Source organism: Hyaena hyaena, unplaced genomic scaffold (genome assembly GCF_003009895.1).
Source record: "Hyaena hyaena isolate Hyena2069 unplaced genomic scaffold, ASM300989v1 scaffold_385, whole genome shotgun sequence".
Taxonomy (NCBI): domain Eukaryota; kingdom Metazoa; phylum Chordata; class Mammalia; order Carnivora; family Hyaenidae; genus Hyaena; species Hyaena hyaena.
In genome coordinates this window covers 1074509-1085370 of record NW_024081022.1, presented here as the reverse complement: position 1 = coordinate 1085370, position 10862 = coordinate 1074509, and the positions used below count along the sequence as shown (strand labels likewise).

Here is a 10862-nt window from a genome sequence, read left to right as displayed (position 1 = left end):
GGGTTCAGATATATAGGAAATGCTGTACATACAGCGATCTTCATTTCAACGCTTGCCATCACAAAATGTTGGAAACGATCAGGGTTCTGGTTAAATAGGTTCGTGGGACATCCCCCTGCAGAGAAGGACAGGTGGAGGAAGGCAGCGCCAGGTGCACTGATTGAGAACAGCCCTCGACGCACACGTGAAAATGAAAATGCAAACTGCAGAGCGGTGTTTGGATGCCAATGTATGGCATCGCGTGTATGGGCTATATGTATATACCTGTAGCAAGTAAGCCCTCGGCCCAACCTGGGGCTTGAACAACCCGGAGATCAGGAGTCCCCCACTCCACTGACTGAGCCCGCCTGGCGTCCCTGCATAATGTCTTTGGAAGGACACGAAAGTAACAGTGTTTGAGGGAAAGACCCAGGTCACTAGGAAATAAAGATGAGACCTTTTGGTGCCTCATGAATTTTGTGTCCTATGCGTTTATTAGCCAAAATAAATTTTTTAGTCTAATTTTAAGCAAAAACCCCAAAGAACAACAAAAAGTGGGTTTATTCAGCCAGACAGGAACTCCTTTACAAACACTACATACTTGGGGCGCCAGGGGGTGTCTCAGTCGATTAAGCGTCTGACTTCGGCTCAGGTCATGATCTCACGGTTCGTGGGTTCGAGCCCCGCGTCGGGCTCTGTGCTGACAGCTCAGAGCCTGGAGCCTGCTTCTGATTCTGTGTCTCCCTCTCTCTCTGCCCCTCCCCCACTCACGTTCTCTCTCTCTCTCTCTCTCTCTCAGAAATAAATAAAACATTTTTTAAAAAAATACTACACACTGTTCTCACATCCTATTTACTGAGGTACCTTTTCTCCGCAATAGAATTGTAAGCTCTTCTAGGACAGAAGCCTGCGCACCTGGGGGCTCAATAAATATTAATAATTGACCAAAAGAACTATCTGGGGTCTGCTGTCTCTGCCCTGAAGTCCTTCAAATCCCTCTGCCTCCCTTACAGCACAGAGTCAGTTTATTGGGGTCCATTTGGATCTTGAAAGCAGACGCCACGGGCACTTGCAGGTATGAGCGCGGCAGGTAGGAGAGGCCGGGAGCGTGGCTGCGCACCTGTCTAGCCTGAGGCGTCTCGCAGCCCCGTTGGGGACAGGAGCTCAAGCCGGAATCTGGGGTAAAGGAGGCGGCCTCTTTAAGAGCTGGTAGGCTGGCCCCGCCCTGCAGAGAGGTCAGCTGCATCTGGGAGTCACATGACTGCGGTGTGTCTTCCGCCTTCTGAAGCTGGGGTCGCATGTGCGGCCGTGAGGGGCCCCGCCCGGGCTGGGGGCGCTGTGCCCCCAGCCCCGTGCTCCTCCTGAGTCTGCTCGCGTCTGCAGCCCCGCATAGCCTGCTGGGGGAGGAGACCCGCCAGGTGAGGGGCGAGAGCAATAGATGTTTCGGGAAATTGGACCCTGGGAGAGAGCTTGGAATCCAGGACACCCGAGGGGCAGGGGTGCGGTAGCTGCTTGGAGACGAATTCTTCAGCCAGGGCTCCTGGGACACGACTGTGGAGGAGGCGGGTGTGGGGGTGCCCTGTCTTCTGGTGAAAGCTGGGTGACCCTGGTCCAGGCAAGTGACAGGCTTTTTCTCCCCCTGCCGCCGCCCGGCGCCCTCACTGGGGTCAGGGCAGCTGTGGCTCTGCCCTCCTCTCCTCCGCCCTCACGCGCACGCTGCTCTGCCCTGTGTCTCTCCCGACCCCGCTCCCGCGCCCCTCCCCTGCTCCGTGTCTAGGTGTCTCTGGAGGCCATCCCTGCCGGGCTGGACCCCCCGCAGAACCTGCTGCACATCCGGGCGGTGGGAACCAACTCCACCCTGCACTACGTGTGGAGCACCGTGGGGCCTCCGGCGGTGCTGCTCGTGGCCACCGACACCCCCCACAGCGCCCTGAGTGTCAACTGGAGCCTCCTGCTCTCCCCTGAGCCCGACGGGGGCCTGATGGTGCTCCCCAAGGACAGCATCCGGTTCTCTTCCGCCCTTGTCTTTACCAGGGTGAGGAGGTTGGGGGAGAACCAAAGGGGGGGGGCGTCCGGATTCGAGGGAGGGCCGGGCCGCAGGTATGGGAGCCAGCGGGTGAGGGTGATTCGGGGACGGCTCAGGCAACCCTGCCCCCCCACCCCGCCCGCCAGCTCTTCGAATTCGCCGCCGCCAACACATCCGAGGCGGCCCAGCCTCCAGGAGAACCGTATGCCCCGTATTCCCTGGCCAAGTTCTCCTGGAACAACATCACAGACTCACTGGATCGGGCCACCCTGAGCGCCACGTTTCGAGGCCACCCCACTGATGACCCCACTGGGGCTTTTGCCAACGGCAGCCTGGCCTTCAGGGTAAGGGTGTGGGGAAGCAGAGGAACTCAGAAGGCTGGTTTAGGAGGGTGGGGGTGCCCTTCGAAGCCAGGCCTGCCCCCCTGCTTCCCGCGCCTCCCTCACTTCCCCCACCCCAGGTGCAGGCCTTCTCCGGATCCGGCCGGCCAGCCCAGCCCCCGCGCCTCCTGCATTCGGCCGACACCTGCCAGCTGGAGGTGGCCCTGGTGGGCGCCTCTCCGCGGGGAAACCGCTCCCTGTTTGGGCTGGAGGTAGCCACCCTGGGCCAGGGCCCCGACTGCCCCTTGATGCGGGAGCTGCACTCCATCGATGATGAATATGCACCTGCTGTCTTCCAGGTCAGGCCTCCAGCGGAGGGGGAGGGAGGGGGTAGGCGGGACAGAATCATGGAACCGGTTACCATTTAGCGACATAGTTCAGCTCCTTTAAGCGACGGTCACTGTGCTGACGAATCTGGTCCATCCTGTGCCTTCGGTGGAGAAGACAGAAGGAAGGGGGGCCCGGGGTCTGGGGGCCCGGGGGCGGGAGCTGAGTGCAGGCTTGCGGAGGGTCAGGGCTGGAAAAGGACGCAGCGCCCGTGGTCCAACTCCCCTTTCACAGGCTCTGCCAACAGCCTGCGAGTCCTGGAAGCAGACCCAGGACTCAAACCGCCAGTGGCGGGGAGGCGGGAAGGGTGGGGGAACAGAAGGGCCGGGCCCCCGCTGCTCCTCCTCATCCCGTTTGCCTTTCTCCCCAGTTGGACCAGCTACTGTGGGGCTCCGTCCCCCCCGGCTTCGTGCAGTGGCGGCCGGTGGCCTTCTCCCGGAGCCGGGGGGGCCGGGAATCCGCCCTGCGCTGCAGAGCCTCCCCGCCCCGCCCCACCTGGGCGCACATCCCGCAGTCGCCCATAGTCCGCGCCTTCTTCGAGTCCCACAGTAACTTCTGTGCCTTCAACCTGACGTTTGGGGCTTCCACGGGCCCTGGCTACTGGGACGCACACTACCTCAGCTGGTGAGGGCCGGGCGGGCCGGGCCGGGGCTTCGGGAGGGGTGTGGGGGAGCCGGTTTCCTCTAACGCCTCCGTTTGTCGCTCGTGCTTGCCTCAGGTCCATGCTCTTGGGCGTGGGCGCCCCTCCCGTGGACACCCTGTCCCCGCTAGTCCTGGGCATCATGGCGGTGGCCCTGGGTGCGCCGGGACTCATGCTGCTGGCTGGAGGCGCGTTTCTGCTGCTGGGCCACAGGCGGTGCTCGGAATACCAGCCCATAAACTGAGGCCTGCTGTTCGGAGGGCCTGCTGGCCGGAGGGTCCAGCTGCCCCCTTCTCCCAGCTTGCTTTGCTGCGGAACATCAGGGACCACCTTCACCGTTCCGGAGAACCCCCAGGCGGGGCTGCCTTCATCCTCTGGGGAGGGGCCGGGGGCAGGGTGATCGCTGGCGGGAGGGTCCCTTGGCGATGCCTTGCGGCCCCTCTGCCCCCATTCCCCTTAAATGGGACTCACGGGCCTAAACGAGAGGCCTTCTGACGGGTCATGCACCCCGGAGGGCACGAAATAGACTCATTTTCTGCCCTCTCTCTTCTCTCAGTGTGTGGGCCGTGGGCTGCGGTGCTGCTGAGTCTGGGGAGGGGAGGGGTGGGGAGGCACCGCTCCAGTGCGGCCCCTTCTCTCCTCACTGGACGGACGCTTCCCTTCCCCCTGCACGCGACAGGCTCCCACCAGACTTGCTCTGTCATGTGGGGAGAGTCCGGTGCAGCCCAGGTCTGACCAGGAAGGGACGTTGGGGGGGGTGGGGGACCAAGAAGGAAGAGGCGGGGGGCCCGTGGCAGCCATTTATTGTCAGACACACGTTCGCAGGGGGTCGGCGTGGCCGCTGTGCCTTCCTGCTGCTCCCCAGCTGGCACACGCCCGCCCCTGCGTCTCTGGGGAGGCAGGCCTCCCCCTTCCGCACCTCTTCCCAGGGGAGGGGCGTGGTGGCTTCAGGGCAGTTTGGAGGCCTAAATAGGTTGGAAGACAGGAGGCCGCAGCTCTGGCTGGAGCGGCTTTGATCTTAACCGAGGCTAAGGTGGGCCAGTCGTGGAGGGTCCTGAGCCCAGGCCCCCAGGAAGGTTTTCACCGAATGTGGAAGTCTGGTTTGATGGGACGCCCAGCCTTTATCTTGGGCACAGGCACCATTTCCCGTCCCCCCGAGGCCCTCTGCTTGGACAGTGGCACAGAAGTGGTCGGTCTGGCCGCTGCTCTGCCTGCTCACTGCCTCCCGGGAGGCTGGAGGGTGGGGGAGGGCTGCTCCTGACCCTGGCCCTGGGCTCTCGGCCCTCAGCATCTGTAAAGGGCGTGGCCGTGACGTCCACCTCTTCTGCCAGGAACCAAAGTCCCCCCCTCATGACTGCCCCAGGCCCCCAAGGTAAAGGGCAACTCCGACGGCAGGCAGGGGGAGAGCTGGGGGCAGTCGGGGCAGTAGCGGGGCTCGGCCCTGCGGGGGGGGGTGAACATGAGAGGTCGGGGCCCTCAGCCCCAGGGCCGGGGCCTGTGGTCCGAGGCCGAGCGGGCGTGGTCGGGGTAGTCGAGGCGGCTCTCGGCTGCACTGAGCATGCGCTCGGGCTCCACCACAAACATGTAGTACAGGTTCCACACCAGCATGGACAGCAAGGGCAGGAACGTGAGGCCGTAGCCGAAGCCTCGGAAGGAGCGGCCCACGGCGAAGGTCAGCCAGTAGATCAGCCTGGAGGGTGGGTGGCAGGGGGCAACGGGAAGTCAGGCCCCTGGACGGGAGTGCAGGCGGGGAGCCCACGCGGGTCGCTGGGCACAGCTGACACCTCTCAACGCAGGTGACGGCTAAGCGTTTACTACGGGCTGGGCTCCGCGCTAATTACTCTAGGGGCCTATTTACACTTTCCCACGTGTCTGGGAGGCGAATGTGTTCCCCTCCCTCTTCGTCTGCTTTTCAAATTTAAGTGTAAAACGTTGGAGTAGACCGTATACACCCACGGGTTCACAGTGCAAAGGCGCCAGTTGGTGCAGTAAAATGTCTTCCTGTCCTGACTCGCAGCCACCCTGTTCTCTCCACCTCCACTCCACCCCCTCCTCCGACGTCCAGTGTCACAGTGGCTTGCGCAAGTGCTGTTCATGTGTAGATGAGTGAGCAAAAGATTTGTTTTCCTGTCCTAAAGTTCGGTGGCGGCGGGGCGCCTGGGGGGCTCAGTCGGTTGAGCGTCCGACTTCGGCTCAGGTCATGATCTCATGGTTTGTGGGTTCGAGCCCCGCGTCGGGCTCTGTGCTGACGGCTCAGAGCCTGGAGCCTGTTTCAGATTCTGTGTCTCCCTCTTTCTGCCCCTCCCTGATTTGTGCTCTGTCTCTCTCTGTCTCAAAAATAAATAAAAAACAAAAAAAAAAGTAAAGTTCGGTGGTGGGCCATGCAGATGGCTCTGCGCAGTTTTCCCCACGGACCGCGCCCTGCAGAGTACAGTTCTGTCAGGACATGAACAGCCTCCTCATTCTTTTACAGCTCAGTACACCCACTGTAGTTATTTCTCTTTTTGCAGTGGAAGAAATAAGATTCCAAAGGGGTTAAGTAGAACTGGCCCAAGGTCACACATCAGGGAAATAGTAACACTGTGATTTGAACCCAAGCCATTCATTGCCCTCTCTCCTGTCCTTTTAGACAGGCGGGGGGCGGGGGGAGAAAGGAGTACGGACACCAGCTTTGAGAGGGCATGAAGCCCAAAGGCATGGGACCTTCCCCTCTTGGGAGATCCACTCCAGATCCACGCTCTCAGTGTCCTCTCAATGTGGGAAGGACCACTGACTACAGAAGTGACGTGATGTGCCTCTGCTCTTTTCTCCGCAGAACAGGGGAAAGAAAGAGCACCCGCTGCTTCCGCACCACCCCGGGGGGCGGGGGGCAGCGGGCAGAATAAAGGAAAGGTTCCGCCCGGTGAGCCCTATCCAGCAGACTCTGGTAAGCACGCTACATGAATTAACTCACGAATCCCCACAGCTCCATTTCACAGAGGAAGTGGAGGCACACGTGTTTGAGTAACTTCCCTGGTAGGGAAGGAAGGGCCCTGGTGACAGACGCGGGGCCTGCATTCCAAGCCCCACTGCCGCTGAGCAGCCTAAACGGTCCCTCTCCCCTGGTGTGCTGCGCCTTCCCCGCTGTAAAGAGGGTGAGACAGGCCAGACAACCGCTGGGTCCCTCGTGAGCCCCTGACGGTTCTTCCTGCCTGAGCCGACTCCTGTCTGACACCAGCAGACCCCAGGATGCACCCGGGAGGGTGAGTTACACAGAGGAGAGGCTGGTGGGACAGACAGCCACTGCGCTACAATCAGCAGCGACAGAGGAGGCAGATTCTAGCTCAAGAGGAAGATTGTTCTAGCAGCTAAAGTGACCGGGAATCCTGAATCAAAAGTAACAACAGGAAACAACAGCAGCCCGAAGGGGTTCAGGTGACGTCCGAGTGAAAGCAGAGGAGCGGGGCTGCCCTGGGAGCCATTGTGGCCCCGTCTGTAGGAACAGAGGCCAGTGCCTGTGACCACTGACAAACAGGACACTCCCCTGCCCAGAGGGAAGGTCACAGGAGGCTGAGGGACCCTGGGGAAGCAGGGTGCTGGAGTGGGGGGATCGGGGGCAGTGGTCAAGTGTCTGAATCGTCTGAGGCAACTCCAGAGTCCAGGTCAGGCGAACGCTTTTTAGCACCATGTAAAGAAAACCTTTCTGGTAATGGGGACCCTTGAAAAATGAAACAGACACTCTTGCAAAGAACTGAACAGCGTCACCGGGAGTGTTCAGCCAGAGGCCACGGCCGGCTGACGGGAGTGCCAGGAAGAGTGGCAGCAGCAATGAGCAGGAGGCTGGCCTAGAAGACGCCTGAGAGCCCTTCCAGCGTCAGGTCAGTATTTGGGTCTCTGAACTCAACTTCCTTTGGGAAGACACGCCTGCTACCAGGTGAGGCAAGGTGCTAGGGGACAGCGGACGCACCCATTCGGACGCACATTTAGGCTAATGGAGGGTCTAGAAGGCTCCCTGCCCCCTCTGCCCAGGCCAGACGCCTGGGCCCCTTCAGCCTCCCCGGTGGCACCCCCCCGCACCCCCAACTCACCGGGAGACGGCAAAGAGACCAGTGAGCAGAGGGAGGAGCTTGAGGGTCTCCTGGGGCAGGTAGGTGGCGAGCACGGCCAGGTTGAAGAAGTACAGGATGAAGAGCTGGACTGACTGGGCCACGTACTGCCGGTGGATCTCCACCTCCCGCCGGGGCTCCCCGAAGGGCCGCAGGGCTGAGAAGCACAACAGGCTGAGCCCGTACACCAGGAGCCCTGGGGGGGGGGGCGGCGTGGGGTCAGCATAGAGCAGCAGCGGGGCGCCAGGGAGGGTCCTTGGTGGGGCCCCCACCCCGGCTGGGCACGCGGGGCGGAGCCTGGGAGGCCCGGAGAAGGGGAGCTCTGCCCCCCCGTCCCGCTCCCTTCTCCCCCGCGCGGCTCACCCAGCACGATGGGGAAGGTGGCGAAGACGCCGCAGCGCAGCGTGTAGATGAGGCGGGAGCTCATGGTGGGCAGCCGCGGGGCGTCGAAGGGCAGGAAGGCGTAGGCCCCGTACAGCAGGCAGGGGAAGAGGATGAAGGCGGCTCCCACGGAAGCCACGGCCCGCACCCCGTCCCGGCCCCCGCAGCCCCCGCAGCCCCCGCAGGAGCGGCCGGGCGGCTTCACCATGGCCTCGGCCCACTTGCGCTCCAGGGGCTCAGGCTGGGCGGCCCGGGCAGGTGGGCAGGTCCGGCGGCGCTCGGCCTCGCCCGCCTCGCAGCGCACCACCAGGTCCTCCTGGGGCCGCCGCTCGATGCACTGCAGGTCGATGGGCACGAAGGCCCGGGCCGCCTTCTCGGGCAGCAGGTTGGCATCATCTTCGGACAACTCCTCTAGCTTGGTAGGTGGCTCTGACCGGAGGGGCTCGGGCTCGATGTCCCGCCACCCGGGGGGGTCTGGGAACGGGGCGCTGGGCTGGGGGCCAGTCCCCCAGGGCAGGGTGGCGGCCTCGCTCACTGTGCTGTCCAGACCATCCTCAGCCCCCTCTTCGGCTGTGGGAGACCCAGCAGAAGACCCCGCCCTGGAGGACTCGGCCTCACTTTCCCCTTCTGGCTGCCGGCCGTTGGGGACCAAGGCCTGGGGCAGGCTCTTCTCCGGGGCCTCAGACCCCTTCACTTCCAGTAGGGCCAGGGTCTCGGGTTCTGTCATCTTGAGGCCTCAGCTCTGGGCTCTACCATGAGGCCCTATCACCCTGCAGGGAGCAGAAGAAAGCCTGGTCAGGAGTTCCTGGCTTCTGGCCCTTGGGACAGGGTGACAGAATTGGAACTCTCTGGGGCAGCTGGTCTCATGGGCTTTAGCCCCTTGTGGGACCTTAGGGAGAACATGGTACCGAGGAAGGTGTTGACACAGAAGGAGGCAGGAGGGAAGTAAGCAGCTGAAAAGGAGACACCCTTCCAACGTCAGATGCCATCCAGCAGGAGAGGGTGAGTCAGGGGGCATAGGCGTTGACAGCGGTGGCCTCGGCCAGCTCCCACCCATGCCTTCTACCGCCCCCTCTCTCTCCTCTGAAATCCCCGGGGTCACGTCCACCCTAATGCAGAAACCGGAGGAAGGGGAGTTGTCTAGAACTTTGCCTGGAGCTGCCTTCCCACTAGGGGCCTCTTGTGGACAGAGAGGCTGCCCCTTCACCTTCAAACCTCCCCTTCTTGAAGATCCTTGCTTGGAGCTAATTCTCCTGGGAACCGATACCAGGGATTTGCTAATAAATCTGTCCCGGGGAACCGACAGCAGCAGTGCACCCTGTTCTTCGGTCTCCAGTGTGGGTGCATGGGCAGTTTCCATGCTCTTCGCTAGCCCATGCCCTCCATCCTTCCTCTCCAGAGGGCCTGGGGCTGTCCGTTCTGGCTTCTAGGTCTAATTATGGCTGTTCCCCATGCCTCCTCTCCTGTTTTCCTCCCTGTCTCCTCCACCTCACTGCTTCTGGATGGGGCCGAGTCCCTCCCTCCACCTCCTCGACGCCCTTCTACCCTTTGCCATGTGAACCCATGACGCCCTCTTACTTTCCATCTGCAGAGGCGGAGGGTCCCCAACGTCTGGGAAGGAGCTGCCCAGCTCCCTGCTGGCTCTGCAAGTATCCCTCTCAGTCTCTCTCCCTTTACCTGTGGCTCCAAACCTGTCTGACCAGAGCAGGTGGGGCCCAGATTAAAGGCGCAGGCCCCGCCCTGCTGAATCTGCCGACAGGAAAAGCACTGGCAGACGTCACCCTCTCTGAAAGTGGGGGGTGCAGCTGGGCATAAAGGCAAGTGTGTGTTCTAGGCAGATGGGGTGTGTAGGAGCTTGAAGCTCAGGACAGCAGAGGGTACGTCAAAGGGCACTTGAAGTAGGTAGAAAGGGTGGGATTTCTGCACTTGTGCAATGTTTGCTGAGCACCTGTTACTGGCTCGGCACAGACATCGGGGAGAGCGCAAGCAAGGTCCCTGGCCTCAAGGAGCCTGTTCTATCGCGGTAACAGATAATACAGAACTCATCAATAAGACAATTGGAGTAGCGATGACCTCTCTGCGCAGACATTTGAGCAGAGACCTGACAGGAAACGAGGAGGGCTCTGAGGAGGGCACAGCAAGTGAAATACCCGCTTAGGCTGTTTCAGGAACAGAAAAAAGGTTGGTGGCTGGAACCAGGAGCATGGAGGTGGAAGGGAATTTACGTTCCTATTACAACTCACACAGACACCCCCGCCCCCGACCTTGCTTTTTAGCCTAGGTCTAATGTTGAGAAAGCAATAGGAATCCAAGGAAATCTTTCCAAGGCATAAACGTGAGAGGGGCTTCTCATTCCTGTGGGGCCTCACCCCAAAGTCACCCGAGCTTAGTGAGGGCGGGACAGAGTCTGGATCGCTCACCGCCGTGTCACCTGGAAGACAGCAGGTGTTCAATAAAGGTTTGCTGGGCTACTCGCGGAGACACAGCAAGAGGAAGGCTGCGGGGCGGGGTCCGAGCGCGAGCACCGGCGCGGGGGCACGTCCTGGAGACGCCTCACTCACGGCCCCCCTTGCCCCGGCAAACTCTCACGTACACTTTTGTTCGGTTAAGTAACGGGGGAGAAGGGAGAACTGGATCACCTGCAACCTGAGAGGGACGCTGCTCAAACGGGGGGGGACGCGTGTTGGGTCGGCAGGCAGTGTAGACCACACGGCCACCGCGGGGCAAAGCAAAGCCTCGCTCCCAGCCGTGGGCCCAGCGGCCACGCCCCTGAGTTGAGCCCCAGCCCCTCGCCGGGTCCACTGTTCGTTCTCTGGCGGCTTTGTCAATAAAGTTTTTCGCAAGGACTTGGAGAAGCCGGAAGGAGGCCGCGCTGCCCAGACTTAGTTCTGGCAACTTCCCGGGAGGGAAAACGAGCCTCGCGAGACTTGGTAGCATGCAGGCCTTTCCCCCCCCCTCCCCCAACCCGGCGCAGCGCCGCCGCTATCGCGAGATTTGGCAGGCGGAGGAGGAGCTGTCGCGGGCAGCCTCCTCACAGCGATGGC

At 61.7% G+C, this 10862-nt stretch overlaps 2 protein-coding genes across 3 annotated transcripts; one reads left to right on the top strand and one right to left on the bottom strand.

Moving 5' to 3' along the window:
• The first annotated feature begins 1228 nt into the window (after window positions 1–1228).
• LOC120244742 (glycosylated lysosomal membrane protein) lies at window positions 1229–3897 on the top strand. Its single transcript, XM_039251481.1, has 6 exons — window positions 1229–1397; window positions 1757–2014; window positions 2152–2349; window positions 2466–2684; window positions 3083–3336; window positions 3431–3897. The coding sequence occupies exons 1-6, from the start codon at window positions 1278–1280 to the stop codon at window positions 3594–3596; spliced, it is 1215 nt and encodes a 404-aa protein (XP_039107412.1). The 5' UTR covers window positions 1229–1277; the 3' UTR covers window positions 3597–3897.
• Window positions 3898–4813: 916 nt separating this feature from the next.
• Window positions 4814–10731, bottom strand: TMEM79 (transmembrane protein 79). 2 transcript variants are annotated; one of them, XM_039251483.1, is made up of 4 exons: window positions 10458–10731; window positions 7801–8588; window positions 7420–7633; window positions 4814–5042 (listed from the first exon to the last, which is right to left on the bottom strand). In XM_039251483.1, the coding sequence occupies exons 2-4, from the start codon at window positions 8543–8545 to the stop codon at window positions 4829–4831; spliced, it is 1173 nt and encodes a 390-aa protein (XP_039107414.1). In that variant the 5' UTR covers window positions 8546–8588; window positions 10458–10731; the 3' UTR covers window positions 4814–4828. The 2 variants fall into 2 exon arrangements, with proteins under 2 accessions (XP_039107414.1, XP_039107413.1); XM_039251482.1 differs by lacking the exon at window positions 10458–10731 and adding an exon at window positions 9397–9599.
• Between the last annotated feature and the right edge of the window lie 131 nt (window positions 10732–10862).